Source organism: Rhinopithecus roxellana, chromosome 7 (assembly GCF_007565055.1).
Source record: "Rhinopithecus roxellana isolate Shanxi Qingling chromosome 7, ASM756505v1, whole genome shotgun sequence".
NCBI lineage: Eukaryota > Metazoa > Chordata > Mammalia > Primates > Cercopithecidae > Rhinopithecus > Rhinopithecus roxellana.
In genome coordinates, this window is record NC_044555.1 from 91,670,206 (window position 1) to 91,692,294 (window position 22,089).

General features: G+C 37.0%; 1 protein-coding gene across 2 annotated transcripts in view; it reads right to left on the reverse strand.

The window, feature by feature from the left end:
* The window catches only part of KLHL13 (kelch like family member 13), a 219,018-nt gene that overhangs the window by 135,967 nt on the left and 60,962 nt on the right, over nt 1-22,089 (reverse strand). The window contains exon 3 of one of the 2 annotated variants that reach the window (XM_030934699.1): nt 3,945-4,018. The exons of the other annotated variant lie outside the window; for it this stretch is intronic. Within the exon in view, the coding sequence (XP_030790559.1) occupies nt 3,945-4,018 (74 nt within the window). The remainder of the gene's footprint in view (nt 1-3,944; nt 4,019-22,089) is intronic. 2 annotated transcript variants of the gene reach the window in all.

Genomic DNA, 22,089 nt, shown 5'->3' on the forward strand with positions numbered 1-22,089 from the left:
ACTGGAAGGAAATATTCACAGTACAAACACCTATATATCCAAAGTGAATTAAAAACTCCTAATAATCAAAATAAAATAACAACCCATTTTAAATGGCCAAAACACTTGAACATATGCTTCTAAAATATATCCAAATAGCTAATAAACATATGAAACCTATTCATGTCATTACACATGAGGAAAATGAAGAGTGAAAACCATAATGAGGAAGTACTACACACCCACAGAATGGCTAAAATTAAAGAAGCTAACAATATCAAGTGTTAGTAAAGATTCTCACTTATTATTGGTGGGAGTATAAAATGATACAACTATTTTCAAAAAACATTTGGCAGTTTCTACAAATGTTAAAAAACAGTAGCTTACTCTATGTCCCAGCAATTCCACTTCAGTATACTGTAAGTCTAAACAAAATGAGTGCATGTGGCCAAAATAAGTTTTACACAAGAATCCTAATAACAGTTTTATGCATTACAGCCAAATGCTGGATGCATCTTAAATGACTATCAACAGGAAAATAGATAGAATAAATTGTTGTATATTTAAACAATGAAATATCACATAGCAACAATAAAGAAGGAGCTGCTGATACATGCAGCTATAAATTCAACATCCCCTGATCTACTCCTGTTTTCACCCAACATGGCCACATATTATCCCTGCTATGATTTCCCTATTTTCTATATCTGTGAGCAAGTCTATTTTATAGCTCCTAAGGTGAATATTCCACCCTAGCCCACGTGATAGCACAGTAGTCCCTGCTTATGCATGGTTTCACTTTCCCCTGGTTTCAGTTACCCATGGTCAACTACATTCTAAAGAAAATATCAAGTAGAAAACTCCAGGAATAAACAATTTATAAGTTTTCAATTGTGTATCATTCTGAGTAAGGTGACGAAATCTTGCACTATCCTACTTCACTCCACCCCACCCACAACATGAATTATCTCTTTGACCAGCATCCATGCTATAAATGCTACCTACCTATGAGTCACTTAGTAGCCAGTTCAGTTATCAGATCAACTGCTGAGGTATTTCAGTGCTTGTATTCACGAAACCCTTATTTGACTTAATAATGGCCCACAGTGCAAGAATAGTGATACTGGTGACTTGGATATGTCAAAGAGAAGCTATAAAGGGCTTCCTTTAAGTGAAAGGGTCAAAGTTCTTGACTTATAAAAGTATGGTCTCCCTCCACCAGGACACATGTTTACCTACATAAGAAACATGCACATCCTGCACATGTGTCCCAGAACTTAAAATTAATTTTAAAAAATCATATGCTGAGGTTGCTAAGATCAACAGTAGGAAAGAAATCTTCTGTTGGTGAAATTGTGGAGAAGGAAGAAGAAGCTCGTGCTAGTTCTGCTGTCACACTCAAACTGCAAGTTATGACCGCAGTGCATGATGAGTGCTTAGTTAAGGTAGAAAATGTTTATATTTGTGAGTAGAAGACATGAGCAGAAATATGCTCTGATTGATGGCAGTTGGATTCGGTACTATCCTCAGTTTCAGGCATCCTGGGAGCCTTGAAATGTATCCTGCATGGATAAAGGGGAACTACTTACACATTCCAACAAACAGGCACCCTCATATTATATTTCCCTAATGGGATTATTATGAAAAACTCCCTCTATGGTATCTGTCAAATAACAGTGACTTTATATATGTTCCCTTCTTACCTCAACCTTTCCTACATTTTCTTTACATTACAACATGCCTGTATTTTAAAATACATCAGAATTGAAAAACACAAATACTACATTTTCAAAATAATTAAAATCTCACTTTTACATTTGAATAACGAGGGATCTTCAAAAAGTTCATGCAAAGTGTGTATTTTGAAAAAAACTGTGCATGGATTTCTATTTTTTTGCACGAAAATAAACTCATAATAATGTGTTATAACGTGCCTGAACAGGACCTAGTTTGAAGCACTAAGAAGTATAAGACATCAGTTTGAAAAGAGCCCCTATCAAAGCAACATGAATTCTGCTAAAATTGAAGCAAGAACAAACATCAAATTTTTCACAGAGTTTGGGTGGAAGAATGGTGAAATTGTTGATGCTTTATGAAAAATTTATGGGGACAATGCCCCCAAAGAAATCAGCAGTTTACAAATGGATAACTCATTTTAGAAAGGAATGAGATGATGTTAAAGATGAAGCCCGCAGCAGCAGATGATCCAAATCAATTTGCAAGGAAAAAATTAATCTTGCTCATGCCTTAATTAAAGAGGACCAATGAGTAACAGCAGACATGATACCCAACACCACAGATACCTCAGTTGGTTCAGCTTACACAACTCTGACTGAAAAATTCAAGTTGAGCAAACTTTCCACTTGATAGGTTACAAAACAATTACACCCAGATCAGCTGCAGACAAGAAAAGAGCTTTCAATGGAAAATTTTAAACAAGTAGGATCAAGATTCTGAAGTATTTCTTCAAAGAATTGTAACATGAAATGAAACATGGCCTTACCAGTATGATTCTGAAGACAAGCACAATCAAAGCAATGGCTAGGAAAAGGTAGAAGTAACCCAGTCAAAACAAAAGCAGAGTGGTCACGAGCAAAAGTCACAGCAACAGTTATTTTGGGATGATCAAGACGTTTTGCTTGAGGATTTTCAGAAGGGCCAAAGGACTATATCATCTGTTTATTATGAGAGTGTTTTGAGAAAGTTAGCCAAAACATTACCAGAAAAATGCCTAAGACAGCTTCACCAGAAAGTTCTTCTTCACCATGACAATGCTTCTGCTCATTTCTCAAACAAGGGCAATTTTGTGAGAGTTTTGATGGGAAATCATTAAGCACCCTTCTTACAGTACTAATTTGGCCCTTTCTGACTTCTTTTTGTTTCCTAGTCTTAAAAACCCTTTAAAGAGCACCCATTTTTCTTCACTTAATAATGTAAAAGAGACATCACTGATATGGTTAAATTCCCAGGACCCTCAGTTCTTTACAGATAGACTAAATGGCTGGTATCAACACCATTTGGTTGGGTAGAGCTTATATTAAGAAACAGTTGTTTTTTATTTTTATCTTTTATTTCCATTTTTCCATGAACTTTTTAAAGTTCCCTCATACTAGCTTATATATACTGCTTACTATCTGCCCAGCTCACTCACTCATGCCTGCTCTCCATTTTTTTCTCTCTCTCCACACATACACACACACACACACTTTCACACATCCCCCACCTTTCACACTTATTTAATCTTCACAACAACCCTGCAATGTAGGTACTATTATTAACACCATTTCATAGGTGAGGAAGTTGAGGCATAGAATTGACTACGAAACCTGCCCAAGGCTATACCACTAATGAGCATCAGAGCCAGGATACAGACAACTCTAACATACTATTCCAAATGTTTCACCTAAACTGTACAATTAAGCTACTGGGAATAAGAGAGACTCTGTCATAGCTGCAAAACAAGGCTATTTTTCTTTAAATAATAAATTTAAAATCCTAGTTTGTCAGAAGAAGCTTTAAATATCTCATAGTAACTCCCTGAAAAGGTTTTAACTGGATTTTTAAATAACATAAATATATACAATCATAGGACAATCCTATTTTTAAAAATGTGTTGTTGGCACATCTATTCTTAAGCTATGGATACCTCTATTTATTCAAAGATATGCCTTTAAAACTGAAAATTCAAATAAATATCTCCACTGACTGTATTCCAGCTGTTCATAATTTATATCAATTATATTTTCTAAATATATTCTCTATTTTTTCATTATCTCAGGACACATTGTCACTAACATCCTCTTTATTCGATTTCTTTGTCACTTAGTCATTCTCTAATTCATTCATACAGTAAACACTTATTTTATACCAAGTATTCAACAAATATTTATTGAGTGCCTGCTATGTTAGGTATATAAATAGATAGGAAAGACATTATATAAGTTAAACTGTTTCCATAAATATACCGGTTACGAAGTATTGCAGCAACCAATTCCCCTCTATGCAGATGATCCATCACCTCTAAAAGTTGGATAATGACCTGTTCAGGAGGAAAAGAAGCCAATATTTACTATGAAGATTAATACTAGAGTTTTCAAATTGCTCTGTTTTTATAATATTTTTATATATTTCATGGTTGAAATAAAGGCAAAATGTATGCCCCTGTACTTAATGTCCATATTACATCTTAAGAAAATTAAGAAATTGAATCTTAGTTAAAAAACTTAAAGTAAAAATATCTACAAAATTTAATAGTGAATCACTAAATACTATTGACTAAATTTCATGTGAAATCAGTAACTAATGATGATCCATGGAAAAGCAACCAAGTGGAATAGTCCTCCCTTATCCATGGTTTGACCTTCTGCAGTTCAAAAAATATTAAATGGAGCATTCTCAAAATAAACAATTCACATGTTTTTAAATTGCACACCATTCTGAATAGCAGGATAAAATGTCACACTATCCTGCTGCACCTCACCTGAGATGTTAATCATCCTTTTGTGCAGCGTATCCATGCTATATATGCCACTTGCTTGCTGGCCACTTAGTAGCAGTCTCAGTTATCAAAAACAAAAAAATAGTATATATAGGGTTTGGTACTATCCCCGGTTTCAGGCATCCACTGGGGGTCTTGGAACATACCACCTGCAGACAAGAGGGACTATTTATACAGGACATTAGAATAAACTGAGAATCAGAAGACCTAAGGAGTCTGTGTGAAGTTGGGTTAGACAAAAGAAGTTAGAAGGGGGGAGTTGAGGCAAATACATGCCACATAGATACAGACACACTGATTCCCATGTTACTGGGGGACATGGGTCTGAGAAGTCTATAAACAGGGAACACAATTTTAGAATTGGTTGCAAAAATATATAAGCTAGAAAGGTATAGTACTTTGAAATTCGAAAGACATAAAATAGGGCATAGAAATATTTTCTTGGCCTGGGTTGAATTTTTGTTTTGGTGATTATTTTTGTAGGAGAACAGTAGGTGAGTTTTGGTAAACTGAACTATATCTAAAATACTTACATTTTAGTAATGCCAATGTATAGCACTGGGAAGACAGAATATATTTTATGTATTTATTCCATTCATTTCAGATATATTGGGAAGCAAAATGTATATTCTACTTAAATATCTCTTGTTAATAAAATCAATTTATTACATTGGGAAGATAAAAATGCATAATACACAATTTGGTCTGTTCATAAAGTTATGATGGCTGGGTGCAGTGGCTCACGCCTATAATCCCAGCACTTTGGGAGGCCGAGGCGAGCAGACTGCTTCAGTCCAGGAGTTTGAGACCAGTCTGGACAACATGACAAAACCCCACCTCTATAAAAATACAAAAATTAGCTGGGCGTGGTGGTACGTGCCTGTAGTCCCAGCTACTCAGGGGGCTGAGGTGGAAAGATCTCTTGAGCCCAGGAGGCAGAGGTTGCAGTGAGCCAAGATCACAGAACTGCACTCCAGCCTGGGTGGAAGAGTGAGACCCTGTCTCAAAAAATAATAATAAAAGAAAAAGAAAAAAAAGTTATGTGAAGATCTAAAATAATTAAGCAAGCAGGAGGAGGGATTCTTCATTGTCACCAGCCCCTTCCAGCCCCTGAATTTAAGGAAAAGAAATAGAAGAGGAAAAAATACTCTGTTTATTGGGTTTTCATAATTCTAAAAGGAAATAAATCAAATGACATCATTTGTGTTTATTTGTACAATCATTTTTCTGCTTATAATTCTGTTATTACAAGTAAAGAAACTGAGTAGGCTAAATGAAATTAATATTTTACAGAATCTCACATGAACTGATCTTTGATTTACCTTTTCTAAAACATGTTAAAGTGATGAGAGAATTTGAGATGTTAAAATGTTTTAATTATGTTTAGACTATACAATTATTTAGAAGATGTTGAAAAGGGAAAAATCTATATCTAGATGACTGCTAGAAATCTGATAATGTAAAACTAAATAACTCATGCCCTGTTTCACTAATTGCATCTAGGATGAAACATATAGGTCCTGAAATTAGGCATGCAAATTTTCTCTTAATCTCTGCTATGGTTTGAATGTGCCCCCAAAAAAGCAAGTGTTGGAAACTTGACCTCAGCGCAGCAGTGTTGGGAGGTGGGGCCTAACAGGAGGTGTTTGGTCATGGGGGCACCACCCTCATGAAGAATTAATGTCATTATCATGGGAGTGCGTTCCTTATAAAAGGACAAGTTCAAGTTCATCCTCCTCTTGTGTGCCCTCTCTCTCTCTCTCTCTCTGCCTCTTTTTGCCCTTCCAACTTCTGCCATGGGATGACACAGCAAGAAGGCCCTTGTCAGATGCCAGCCTCTTTATCTTGAATGTCCTAGCTTCCAGAACTGTGAGAAATAAATTTCTGCTCATCGTAAATTAATCTGTTATATTTAAATTATAATGTACTCTGTTATAGCAGCACAAAACAGAACAACACAGTATTCATGTTTCAACCAGTCCTCATACTGTGCATGGATTTCGAGTCTAGGACATTCTCATTCAGATTCTCCAGCAAATAAACTTTTTGGTCTCCTAAGGAGCAGGGAGTAGGTGACAGGACATGGAACTGCAGCCACTTATCAAAAAGATTTTCAACAAATAACTCATGTATCCAATCTCATGACACATTCCTGCCTTCCATAGACCAGGTGCCTCCAAATCTTAAAATATTAGGAGTTCTATGGGAAGAATTAGCTGGTTTCTCTCAGAAGTTCATGTAGAAGGAGATATTTTGAAGTTGAAACTTCCATTGCAATAAGTAAAAGTTAGTTAGAACCTTACATCTATCAATGCTTCTACTCCTGTTCTCTTTGTCTTATTGAGTTTTTCCATGACCTTACGCTCGTTTTCATGGAGTTAGGAAGGGAGAAGTAAACATATGTGATCAAATTTATCTGGGAATTAACTTTAACTAAAATTTTTAGCCAGGGAACACATATATGTATGTGCGTGTATGTGTGTGTGTGTGTGTATACACACACACACACATATATATATATAGAAAAATATATATTTGAAAATCAGCACAGCTCCAATATGGGGATGGAAGAGAGACAGACTAGATATCTAGAGATCAGTTAAGAAAGCTCTTCTAGAGTCAAGAACTGAGATAAGAGCCCAAACAAGGTCTATGGGAATAGCCAGAGTGAACTAGGACTGATTGACTAAAAGATCATGAACAGATATTACATGGATAAGGAGATCATAAACAAAATCACAAAATCTGTTTAAATAACTGGGATGAGGATGAAGATATCAAGTGAGGTAGCACATAGAGAATAAGGAAAAATATTGAAAAAAGGAGAACAATCGTTTGATATACACACATTTATGTACCATAGGACACACCAAACCATGTCTAACAGAAAATTGAAAAGATTACGTCTAGATTTAGACTGGAACTAGAAGTGTCAATGTAGGAATATTTAGCCAATTAAGTAACAAGCGAAGTGATGAAATTGGGAAATATTACTCAAGTGAAGGCAGTCAGAGCAAGATGGCTGAACAGAAGCCTCAAGTGATCATCTCTCCTGTAGGAAGATGAAATTGAACAACTATTTACACCTAAAAGAACTTTCATAACAACCAAAAATCAGGTGAATGATCACAATACCTTGTTTTAACATCATATTAAGGAAAGAGGCCCTGAAGATGGTAAGATATACAGCCCTTAATCGCCTACACCACTCCGCCCTCCATCCCCTGGCAGTGGCGTGGCCACATTGTGCAGAGGAAAAATCTGTGCACTAGAGGAGAGAGACTGCAATAATGGTGGGACTTTCCTTGGGAACTCAGTGCTACCCCGTCAGAGTAGAAAGCAACAAGGGGAAAAACTCAGCCAACAACCATGGAGGGAGCATTTAGACCAGGCATAGGAAGAGATAAATTGCTTATCCCAGTGATTAGAACCTGAGTTCCATCAAGCCCTGTTACCATGGGCTAAAGCACTCTGGCATTCTAAATAAACTGAGAAGGCAGTCCAGGTCACTAGGACTGCAATTCCTAGGCAAGTCCTGGTATTGTGCTGGGCTCAAAGCCAGTGGATGTGGGGTGTACATGACCCAGTGAGATACAAGCTGGTGCACCCAAGGGAGTGCTTGCATCAGCCCTCCCATAACCCCAGGCAGCACAGTTCACAGCTATGGGAGAGACTCCTTCCTTCCACTTGAGGACAGAAGGGAAAGAGATGATTTTGTCTTGCAACTTGGATACTAGCTTACCTACAGTAGGCTAGGGCAGTAGGCACAGTTCTGAAGCCCCATTCCAGGCCCTGGTTCCCAGATGACATTTCTACAGATACCCTGAGCAAAAAGGAAACCTGCTGACTTGAAGGGAAGGATCCAGTCCTAAGCAGGATTCATCATCTGCTGATTAAAGGGCCCTTGGGCCCTGAAAAGTCAGCAGTGGTGGCAAGGCAATACTCACTGTGGGTTTTGGGTGAGACTCAGAGCCATGCTGGCTTCACGTGTGACCTAGAACATTCCTAGATGTGGTAGCTATATGAAGAGACCACAGTGGGGTAAAGGACCAAGCAGGCTCCTACAGTCCCCAGTTCCAGGCCTTGACTCCTGGACGGTATTTCTGGACCTGCCCTGGCCAGAGCAGAGCCCACTGCCCTGAAGAGAAAGACTCAGGACAGGCAGCATTTACCACAAGCTGACTGAGGAGCACTTGGGTCTTGAGTGAACATCACTGGTAGCTAGATAGTACTAATTGCAGCCATGGGGTAAGAAAAGGCTCCTATAACACAGTAAAATATAATTACAAAGAGTGGCTCCTCTGCTTCAGGAAAGGAGTGGGAAGAATGGGAAGGACTTTGTCTTGCAACTTGAGTGCCAGCTCAGTAACAGTAGAATAGAGCACCAGTTAGATTCCTACGGTTTCCGACTCTGGGCCTTAACTCCTAGACAGGATCTTTGGACACACCCAGGGCCAGGGAGAACTCACCATGCTGAAGGGAAAGACACAAGCCTGGCTGCTGGATTCACCACATGCTGACTGTAGAGCACTTGGGCCTTGAATGAACATAAGCAGTAGCCAGGAAGTGGTTACCAGGAGCCTTGGGCAAGACCCAGGGCTGTGCTAGCATCAGATGGGACCCAGTGCAGTCCCAGCGGTGGCTGCCACAGAGGTGCTGGTGTCACTCCCTCAGCTCTAAACAACTCAGAAGAGAGAGAGAGAGAGAGAGAGAGAGAGAGAGAGAGAGAGAGAGAGAGAGAGAGAGATTGAGAGAGAGACTCCATTTGTTTGGGAGAAATTAGAGGAAGAGAACAAGAGTCTCTGCCTGGTAATCCATAGAATTCTTCTGGATCTTAGCAAAAACAACCAAGGCAGTATCTCCAAGAGTTTGCAAGAGCCACAGCATTACTAGGCTTGGGATGCCCACTAACGAAAATATAGCCACAATGACCAAAGGCTTAGATCACAACACCCATGTCCCTTTAAATACCTGGAAAGCCTTCCCAAGAAGGACGAGTAAAAACAAGTCCACACTGCAAAGATTATAATAAATACGTAACTCTTCAATGCCCAGACACCAACGAAAATCTACAAACATTGAGACCACCCAGGAAATATGACCTCACCGAACAAACTAAATGAGGCACCAGAGACCAGTCTTAGAGAGACAGGGATATGTCACATTTCAGATGGAGAATTCAAAATAGCTGTTTTGATGAACCTCAATGAAATTAAAGATAACACAGAGAAAGAATTCGGAATCTTATCAGACAAGAGCTGAAAAATACAAATGACATACTGAAGAATGAGTCAGAGTCTCTCAACAGCAGAACTGATAAAACATAAGAAAGAATGAGTGAGCTTGAATATAGGTTATTTGAAAATAGAGAGACCAAAGAAAAAATAAAAAAGAATAAAGTATACCTACAATAGCTAGAAAATAGTCTCAAAAGGGCAAATCAGGGAGTTACTGGTCTTAAAGAAGTGGTAGAAAGAGAAATAAGGATAGAAAGTTTATTCAAAAGGATAATAACAGGGAACTTCCCAAACCTAGAGAAAGATATCAATATTCAAGTATAAGAAGGTTACAGAACATCAAGCAGATTTAGCTCAAAGAAGACTACTTCAAGGCATTTAATAATCAAACTCCCAAAGGCAAAGGACAAAGAAAGGATCCTAAAGCAGCAAGAGAAAAGAAACAAATAACGTACAATGGAGCTCCCATACATCTGTCAGCAGGCTTTTCAGTGGAAACCTTATAGGCCAGGAGAGAGTGACATGACATATTTAAAGTGCTGCAAGAAAAAAAAAATCTTTCACCCTAGAATAGTATATCTGGCAAAAATATCTTTCAGACATGAAGGAGAAATAAAGACCTTCCTTGACAAACAAAAGCTGAGGAATTTCATCAACACCAGCTCTGTCCTAGAAGAAATGCTAAAGGGAGTTCCTCAATCTGAAAGAAAAGGATATTATTAAGCAAGACAAAATCTTCAGAAGGTACAAAACTTACTGGTAATGATAAGCACACTGAAAAACACAGAATATTATAACACAGTGAAATATGATTACAACTTTTCACAGCATAAACAGTATAACAAGATATAAATAGAAACATCAGGCCAGGCACAATGGCTCATGCTTGTAGTCCCAGTACTTTGGGGGGCCAAGGTGGGTGGATCACTTGCACCCAGGAGTTCAAGACCAGTCTGGGCAACATGGCAAAACCTTGTCTCTACAAAAAATACAAAAACTAGCCAGGCATGGTGGTGCATGCCTATAGTTCCAGCTACTAGGGAGGTTGAGGTGGGTGGATCACTTGAGGCCGGGAGGTCTTGAGGCTACAGTGAGCTGAGATCACACCACTGCACTCCAGCCTGGATGACAGAGTGAGACGCTGTCTCAAAAGGAAAAGAAAGAGACAACAAAAAGTTTAAAAGCTAGGGGAAGAAGTTAAAATGTAGAGTTTTATAGGTTTTCTCTGGTTTTCTCTTTGCTTATTTGTTTGATTATTTACGCAATCAATATTAAGCTGTCAACAGCTTAAATAATGAGTTATAAGATATTATTTGAAAGTCTCATGGTAACCTCATATCAAAAAACATATATCAGATATATAAAAAATTAACATATACAACCAGAGAAAATTATTTTCACTAAAGGAAGACAGGAGGGAAGGAAAGGAGGAAGAAAATACCATGAAACAACCAGAAAACAAATAACAAAATGGCTGGAGTAAGTCTTTACAACATTGAATCTACACAACTAAATTCTACAATCAAAAGACATAGATTGGCTGAATAGTTTTCAAAAACAAGACCCAAAGATCTGTTGCCTACAAAGAGTATGCATAACCTGTAGAGATACACTTAGTTCGAAAATAAGGGAATGGAAAAAGATATTCCATGCAAATGGAAACCAAAAAAGAGCAAGGATAGCTATATTTATATCACGAAACATATTTCAAGACAAAAACTATAAAGAGACAAAATGGCATTTTATACTGATAAAGGGGTCAAGTCAGCAAGAGGATATAAAATTATAAATACATATGCACCCAACACTGGAGCACCTAGGCATATAAAGTAAATATTAGACCTAAAGAGAGCAATAGACGCCAATACAATCAGAGCTGGAGACTTCAATAACCCATTTTCAGCATTGAACATATCACCCAGACAGAAAAATCAACTAAGAAACATTGGACTTAATCTGCACTATAGAACAAATGGAACTAATAGAAATTTACAGAACATTTCATCCACCAGCACAGAATACACATTCTTCTCCTCAGCATATGGATCACTCTCAAGGACAGGCCATATGTTGGGTCACAAAACAAGTTTTAAAACATTCAAAAAAATTAAAGTTACATCAAGCATCTTCTTTGACCACAATAGAATATAACTAGAAATCAATAACAAGAGAAGTTTTGGAAACTCTCCAAACACATGAAAATTAAAATATATGCTCCTGAATGATCAGTGGGTCAATGAAGAAATTAAGAAGGTGTTCTCTCATGGCAGATTTTATAAAAAGAAATTAAGAAGCAAATTCAAAAAATTCTTGAAACAAATGATAATGTAAAAGCATACAAAACCTATAAGATACAGTGAAAGCAGTAATAAAAGGAGAGTTTATAGTTATAAGTGCCTACATCAAAAAGATATAAAACTTCTAACAAACAACCTAACAGTGCATCTTAGAGAACTAGAAAAAAAGCAAACCAAACCCAAACTTAGTAGAAGAAAAGAAATCATAAAGATCAGAGCAGAAATAAATGACATTGAAATGAAAAAAATACAAAAGATCAACGAAATGAAAAGTTGGTTTTTTGAAAAGAGAAACAAAACTGACAAACCCCAAGCCAGAAAGAAAAATGAAGACCCAAATAAAGAAAATCAAAGAAGAAAAAGGAGACATTACAACTGATACTGCAGAAATTCAAAGGATCATTACTGGCTACTACAAGCAAATACATGACAATAAACTGGAAAACTGAGAATAAATTAATACATTTCTAGACATATACAACCTAGTGACATTGACCCATGAAAAAATCCAAAACCTGAACAGACCAATAACAAGTAATGAGATTGAAACTGTAATAAAGTGTCTCCCAGCACAGGAAAGTACAGGATCAGATGGCTTCACTGATGAATTTTACCAAACACATTTCCAGAAGAAATAATGCCAAACCTACTCAAACTATTCCAAATAATGGAGGAGGAATGAATACTTCAAAACTCATTCTACAAGGCCAGTATTGTCCTGATACCAAAACCAAACAAAGACACATCACAGAAAGAAAACTATATAGGCCAATATATCTGATGAACATTGATGCAAAAATCCTCCATAAAATATTAGCAAACTGAATTCAACAACACATTAAAAAGACCAGTCATCAAAATCAAATAGGTTTTACCCCAGGGATGCAAGGATGGTTCAACATACATAAATCAATCAATGTGGTATATAATATCAATAAAAGGAAGGACAAAAATCTTATGATCATTTCAATTGATAATCAAATGTATTTGATAAAATCCAACATCGCTTCATGATAAAAAGAAAACCCTCAAAAACCTGGGTATACAAGGAATACGCCTCACCACAATAAAGGCTGTTTATGTCAGACCCATAGCTAGTATCATATTGATTGGGGAAAACTAAAAGACTTTCTTCTAAGATCTGGAACAAAATATGGATGCCCACTTTCACCATTGTTATTCAACATAGTACAGGAAGTCCTAGATAGAGCAACCAGACAAGAGAAAGAAAGAAAGGCTTACAAAATGGAAAGGAAGAAATCAAATTATCCTCAATTGCAGATAACATGATCTTATATTTGGAGAAACCTAAAGGCTCCACCCAAAAACTATTAGAACTGATAAATTCAGTAAAGCTGCAAGATACAAAATTAACATAAAAATCAGTAGCATTTCTATATGTCAAAGTGAACAATCTAAAAAAGAAAGCAAGAAAGTAATCCCATTTACAATAGCCACATATAAAGGAAAATGCCTAAGAATTAACCAAAGACATTAAAGATCTCTACAATGAAAACTATAAAACACTGATGAAAAATTGAAGAGGACACAACAAAATGGAAAGATATTTCATCTTCATGGATTGGAGAAATCAATATTGCTAAAATGTCCATACTACCTAAGGTCATTTACAGATTCAATGTAATCCCTATCAAAATACCAATGATATTCTTCACAGAAATAGAAATAATAATCCTAAAATTAATAAGAACCACAAAAGACCAGAATTACCAAAGTTACCCTGAAGAAAAAAAAAAAGGAAAACCAGAAGAATCACATTACCTCACCTCAAATTATACTCTAGAGCTACAGTAACCAAAACAGCATGGTGCTGGAATAAGAAAAGACACACAGACCAATGGAACAGAATAGAGAACGCAGAAATAAATCTGTACATCTACAATGAACTCATTTTTTACAAAGGTGCCAAGAATATCCATTAGGGAAAGGACAGTCTTTTCAATAAGTCATGCTGAGAAAACTGGGTATCCATATGCGGAAAAATGAAACTAGACCCCTATCTCTCACCATATACAAAAATCAAAAACTATGAAACTTCTAAAAGAAAACATTGGGGAAAGACTCCAGAACATTGGTCTAGGCAAAGATTTCTTGATCAATACCCAACAAGCACAGACAACCAAAGCAAAAATGGACAAATGGGATCACATCGAGTCAAAAAGCTTCTGCAGAGCAAAGAAAACAATCAACAAAATGAAGAGACAACGATAGATGGATAATTTGCATCTATTTTTCCCACATGCACACCATCCACCTGACAAGTGATTAATAACCAGAATATGTAAGGAGCTCAGCAACTCTATAGAAAAAAATCTAATAATCCAATTAAGAAATGGGCAAAATAGGCTGGGTGTGGTTGCTCACGCCTGTAATCCCAGCACTTTGAGAGGCCAAGGCAGGCAGACCACGAGGTCAGGAGATTGAGATCAACCTGGCTAACACGGTGAAACCCCATCTCTACTAAAAATACAAAACAATTAGCGGGGTGTGGTGGCGGGTGTCTGTAGTCCCAGCTACTGGGGAGGCTGAAGCAGGAGAATGGCGTGAACCCGGGAGGCAGAGCGAGACTCCGTCAAAAAAAAGAAAGAAGAAAAAAAAAAAAGGAAAGGAAATGGGCAAAATATCTGAACAGACATTTCTCAAAAGAAGACATACATATGGCAAACAGGCCAATAAAAAGGTGGCTGATATGATTGATCATCAGAGAAATGCAAATCAAAACTACACTGAGGGCCAGGCATGATGGTTCACGCCTATAATCCCAGCACTTTGGGAGGCTGAGGCTGGTGGATCACTTGAGGTGAGGAGTTTGAGGCCAGCTGGCCAACATGATGAAAACCTATGTCTACTAAAAATACAAAAAAACTTAGCTGGGCGTGGTGGTGCATGCCTGTAATCCCAGCTACTCAGGAAGCTGACAAGAGAATTCCCTGAACCCGGGAGGCAGAGATTGCAGTGAGCTGAGATTGAGCCACTGCACTCCAGCTTGGGCAGCAGAGTGAGATTCTGTCTCCAAAAAGTAAAAATAAAAATAAAAACTACACTGAGATATCATCTCATTTCACTTAAAATGGCTTTTATCCAAAAGAGGCAATAACTAATGCTGGCGAGGATGTGGATAAAAGGAAACCCTTGTCCACTGTTGGTGGAACGTAAATTAGTACCACTACTATGGAGAACAGTTTGGCAATTCCTCAAAAAACTAAAAATAGAGGTACCATATGATCCAGCAATCCCACTGCTAATTACAAACCCCAAAGAAAGAAACTCCATGTATCAAAGAGGTATCTGTAATCCCATGTTTATTGAAGCACTATTCAATAGCCAAGATTTGGAAGCAATGTAAGTGTCCATCAACAGATGAATGGATAAAGAAAATGCAGTACATATACACAGTGGAGTACTATTTAACTACAAAAAGAATGTGGTCTTGTCAATTGCAACAACATGGATGGAACTGGAGGACATTGTGTTAAGTGAAATAAGCCAGACACAGAAAGACAAACTTCACATGTTCTCACTCATTTGTGGGAGCTAAAAATTAAAATGATTGAACTCATGGAGACAGATGGTAGAATGATGGCTACCAGAGGCTGGGAAGGGTAGTTGGGTAGGGAGGAGTGGGGATGGTTAATGGGTACAAAACTACAGTTAGATAGAATAAATAAGATCCACTATTTAATAGCACAACAGGAGCAACTATAGTTAATAACAACTTAATTGTACATTTTAAAATAACATAAAGAGTATAATTAGATTGTTTGTAACTCAAAGGATAAATGCTTGAGGGGATGGACACCCCATTCTCCATGATGTGCTTATTTCCCATTGCATGTCTGTATCTAAACAGCTCATGTATCCCATAAATATATATACCTACTATGTGCCCATAAAAATTATAAATAAATAAAAAGCCAAAAATGAGTATATTCACCATGAGAAGGTGGAATCCCAAAGAAATGGAAGAAGACAAACTAGTAAGGAAAACAGAGAGAATGGTAGGAGGAAAACTATGAGAATTGTGAGATAAAAGCTAAAAAAAAGAGTAGTTCAAGAGCATTCAACAAATTCAAGACCAAGTAAGATACACCTACTTGATTTAACAATTATGAGTGGTGACCTTTACCAAGAGCAGTTTCAATATCAGTGGGGAGAACTTTACTGCAGTGACTTGAAAAATAAAACAGAAATAAATAAATTATTTCAAGATCTTGTGAGAAACACAAACATAGCAGGTAATTACTCTGGGGTAAAGATGGCCTTTCAAACAAGTAAGACAACAGGGGGGATGATTGAATAAGTGATTTCAGGACAACTGGGTAGCCATTTGGTTGTGTTTATTTTTTAAAAAAGCAGAGGTTATCCACTATTTCACTTGTTGCCCTGAAATACATTCCAGAAGGATCAAAATTTAGAGGTAACAAAATGAAGCTGAAAGAGTACAAAGAGAAAACCTAAGTGAAATTATTTCTAATCATGCAGTGAAGAAGGCAAGCAGCACCTGAATATCAGAAATCATAACATACTATTCAATCTGATCACAGAAAAAAATTAAAACTCTGTACTTCAAATATGCCAAGGCCCTCAGGCAACTGATAAACTAGGAAAAATAATTCATAACACACATGACAGGCAACAAAGGGCTAATAATTTTAACTTACACAAAATTAGTGAAAACAATAAAATATAATCGTAAGGTAAGGAAATAATATAAGCAAGAAGCACATATAAAGACAATATTAGGTTGGTGCGAAAGTTATTGCGGTTTTTGCATTAAAACTGCAATTACTGTTTATGACATAAACCGCAATTACTTTTGCACCAACCATAATAGAAATAAGAAACAAATAAATGCTATTTTAATTAAGGCACTGTTTTCACCTATGAATTCACACACATGTGTATGCACATGCACAACACATAAAGCCTATTTATAGCCTTTATTTGTGAGAAGGAATATGAGATGGGAGGGATGTTTACTTTTCATCCTGTACTTTTTTGCTCAATCTATTTTGAAATAAAAATATAAAAAGTATCTGGTAAAAAGAGTAAGGAGAGGCCATGGGCTAGAAGGGAAACCAAGAAGGTGTGGTAACCCAGAAGACAAAATAAGGTGTTTTACGAAGAAAAGAGTAAGTAAGTGTGTCAGATGCTGCTGAGAGATTAAGGAAGTGAGAAGTGACAACTTAGTGCAGTAACACAGAGACAACTGGAGACCTTGTTAAGACTGGGTTGTGTGGAGTGATGGAGATGAGCTGATTAGTGTGAGTTTAAGAATTAGGAAGGGAGAGAGAAAACAAGTACACACAACTCTTACAAGGAGTGTTCCTTTAATAGAGAGTAGAGAAATGGGTGGCAGTTGGATGAGACATAATGCACAAGTAGTTAACGTTTTGTTTTATTTTGTTTTCATAATGGGAGATACTAGAGCAGGTAAATCTGAATAGCATTACATTAGACAAAAATGTAAACTGAAGAAGTTCAAGTACACACATGTACACACATATACATATACACACACACACACACACATACACATACACACAGATATAGAAAAAGGACAAAAATAATAACGGAAATGATAAATACCAAAATTTGGACAGTAGTTCCCCCAGGAGAGGAAAGTAGGAAAATGTAATTGTGGAAGGATACTCTAGGAGCTTCACCTGTATCTTTTTTGTTGAGGATCTAAAACAAAAATGGCAAAATTTTGAGGTTTTACACAGCTACATGGTGGCTACATGGGCAACTGTTATATTGTACTTTTCTGCATGTTTGGAATTTTCTAATAAAGAATAAACAAAAAGTAGAAAATATTATTTCTGCCCTAAAGTCGGGACTATGTAGGTGAGCAGACAGGATATGATATAGAAAGGCCAACATATTTTTTAAGAGCTTTCAAAGAAATAAAACCAGACAGAACAAAAATATAACCAGACAAGTGTTGTAATTAAAAATGCACACTTTCCCCTGGCCATGACACCCTCATGAATAAAAGGGAAACTAATCATTACTCAGAGCACATACCTGCCAACGACCTAATTGTAGTTTTGCCCTTAAAATATTCAATATAGCTCACCAGAAATAAAACTGACAAAACTGCTTATGGTAGTTAAGATATCTTGCATAAGTTTGAGCAATTTTATTTATAAGTATTTAAGTAATTCACAAATCTAATATTTCTCAAGCACCTATCTTAGATAATATTTCAAATAAAGATTCCAGTTTATGACCTAGCATTTAATTAAAACCCACTGTATCATTCTTTCCTACTCTGTCCAAAAACCAATAGCTTTAAAATAATTAGATTTGAGATATCCTTAGCCAATTTCACACTACATAAGGTAAGTCTCACTTATGAATTAAACTGATGCTATATAAAAAAAAATTTTAGGAGTTTCTCTAGCACTCTGTCTTCAAATAAAATTTTGATAAGTACTGTGGTAAGAAAAGAAAGCTGACAGAAAGGATTAGTGAAAAATGCTAAACACGACAAAATCAAAAAACTGCAAAATCTACAAAAACTGCACATAATTGCACTCCTCTAAATTAAGTTATATATAGCAGCATCACAAAAATTCAAACTCATCTTGAAAATGCAAAATCTGAAGTTTAACTAACAGAATTGTGTTCTTTAAAAAATAGCTTGTTAGACAAAAGTTGATTTTTTTTTAAAGGTCCCAGAGTGTTAGATCATAGAATCATTTAGCTTATACTCCCCTCCCACCTGTGGCACTAAAGAGGTCTTATCCTAAAATACCTGAGCACTAACTGTTACATTGGGTGGTGATTTTTCACTACAGCAAATCTAAAAATTGATAGGTCTACCTGGTATGCTCCCACATATGCACCCCTAACAAAATAACAGTTGCACTATACTAAAGGTTGCAGCTAAAGCCTATTTCAGAACACTCATTTTAAGTACATGATCAGCCTGCCTGGTTTCCCCTTGACCAGCATCTTATGCTACAACTAGGGGGTCCAGAGAGGTATGTTCACAGCTACTTTTAGGTCTAAACTCCTACCAAAAAGACTGGATTCCCATGTTTCTTAAGTTTCTCCCTTTTCCTGGCCAAGTGCCAGAGTGGCTGACACACTCTTCTCAACAATTTCAGCTTCCCTGCTATAGTCACTAAAGCAATTTGCCCATGTCACCACCATGCGGTCACTATCATTGTACTTTCTGTCAGCTATAGGTATACACCACACACCATGCAGTTCCACTGCTTAGTATCATTCCTCCTGTCTTTTCTTTATTTTTCCTTTTTTTTTTTTTTTTCTTTTTAGATAGGAGAGCTTCACTATATTGCTCAGATTTGTCTCAAAAACTCTTGGCCTCAAGCAATCCTCCTGTCTCGGCCTCCCAAAGTGTTGGGATTATGGGCATGAGCCACCACACCTGGCCTCCTTTCCTGACAAGATCCCCTGGTAGTCCCTTCCCATGTTGTCATTCATAATAGGCTTTAGGAATGCCTTTGAGGTATATTGTTGGCTCATGGTATCATTTGACTCATCATTGCAATCGGCTTTTTTGCCAATATTGAAAGTATTATCCTTCTATTAATGCAATTCTATATGATTTTCTAATGGTTGTGACCTCATATTGCAAAGACTGAACTTTATCTTACAAACATTCATTAAGTATCAAATGCCAGGCTTAGGCTTACCTGCCTTTATTTCTTGCAATTTCATCATGTTACAATTCTTACTTATCTATAGGAGTGATCTTACTTTGAATCAGATTTCCCTCTGTCAACCACTGAAATCCTCACCCTAAATTGTATACTTAATTTCTTTCTTTCTTTCTTTACTTCTTTCTCTCTCTCTCTCTCTCTCTCTCTCTCTCTCTCTCTCTCTCTCTCTCTCTCTCTCTCTGTCTCTCTGATTTACTTTTTCCTTATTCACCTAATTAAGGAATTAAGAAATTAAGGAATAATTCATGTCTCATCATTCCCCTCCCATCTTACCCATGGATGATAGCGATGTGTCTCAGCCTATTCAGTTAGTGCTCATTCTATGTAATCCATTGAGCCCTGATACACACACATCTTGCAATTTTTTTTAAAAAAAAGTGAGAAATGAAAATATAAGCAAGACAGCATAAAATTATTATTTACATCAGTGGTCTCCAAACTTGAGCATACATCAGAGTTTGGAGACATGTGAAGCACATATTGCTGTAAAGAGCTTCTCCTTCAGTTCGTGTGGGATCGGTCTACAGAATTTGCATTGCTAACAAGTTCCTGAGGAATGTTGCTGCTGCAGGATCATAAATGATTGTCTAAAAATTAATGATTTATAGATAACATAAAGTTTATGGAAAATGCAAAAGAATCAACTGAAAAACTAGCACAATGAGAGGCCCATTACAAGAATATCAGGTCCATGAAAACAAAGATTTCTTACATTCCACCAATATCTTATTCTAAAAGTACTGGAAAAAAAATATCACCTACAAATATGCTTTAGAAGATGCATGAAAGACATATGAAAAATAAAATTTGTGGCCGGGCACGGTAGCTCACACCTGTAATCCCAGCACTTTGGGAGGCTGAGGCGGGTGGATCACGAGGTGAGGAGATGGAGACCATCCTGGCTAACACGGTGAAACCCCGTATCTACTAAAAATACAAAAAAATTAGCCAGGTGTGGTGACAGGCGCCTGTAGTCCCAGCTACTTGGGAGGCTGAGGCAGGAAAATGGTGTGAACCCGGGAGGCAGAGCTTGCAGTGAGCCGAGATCGCGCCACTGCACTCCATCCTGGGCGACAGAGCGAGACTCTGTCTCATAAATAAATAAATAGAAAAATAAAATTTTACTGAAGCACATAAAAGAATAAATGACCCTGAATAAATGGAAACACATGCGCTCACGCGAACATACACACACACACCCACCATATCTAGGAACAGACAAACTCAAAACCATAAAGATGCAAACTTCCCTCAAATTTAATATATAAATTCAATATAATTTCAATCAAATTCCCAAAAGAGTCAGATTTTTTGTGGAGAAGGTGGATATTTTGTACAATGAATCTATAGTTGATTGCGAGAACTGAACACATAAAAATTGTCCAATAAGCTTAAAAAAGAAAAATAAGCCATAAACATACTTACAACAGGGTGGTTGGGGAGGCAGAGGCAAGAAAACTTTTTCCAGTGGATATTAAAATGTAGTAAAAGCAATATAGTAACTATTACAGTGTGGTACTGGTGTGGGAACAGACAGAGGAATGAACAGAACAGAATCTAAAAATAGATCAAAATACATATGGTTATTAACTATATCATGAATGTGGCAGTTGAAATCAGTAGGAAGATAAAACTTCTCAAAAAACACTTTAGGGGAAACTGGCTATGCTAGGGAGAGGAGATTAAAATCCTATCTATACCATATGTTCCAGATAGATTAAATATTGAAATATGAAAAAGTCAAATTGTAAAAGTAGTAGAGGCTGGGCACAGTGGCTCACGCCTGTAATCCCAGCACTTTGGGAGACCGAGGTGGGCAGATCACGAGGTCAGGAGTTTGAGACCAGCCTGGCCAACATGGTGAAACCCTGTCTCTGCTTTAACAAAAAAAAAAAAAAATACAAAAAATTAGCTGGGCCTGTTGGCATGCACCTGTAATCCCAGCTACTCAGGAGGCTGAGGGAGGAGAATTGCTTGAACCTAGGAGGTGGACGTTGCAGTGACCCAAGATTGCACCACTGCACTCCAGTCAGGGTGACAGAGCAAGACGCCATCTCAAGAAAAAAAACAAAAACAAAAACAAAAAACTAGTAGAAGATAGAGGAGAATTTTTTTTTTAAGTTTTTTAATGAGTCACAAAATCTTTCTAAGGGCTGACACAAAACTTAGAGACCATAAAGAAAATAATTTTTAAGTTTGTTGGTTAAAAAAAGTTGCAATTCTATATGGTACAAAATGCCATAAACATAATTAACAAAAGGCAGGAGGGTGTGAGGTTGGAAGCAAGGAGATCTGCAACATAGGCAAAGGTTTAATATTCATCATACATAAAACAGTCTAAAAACATAATGAAACAAAGGTGA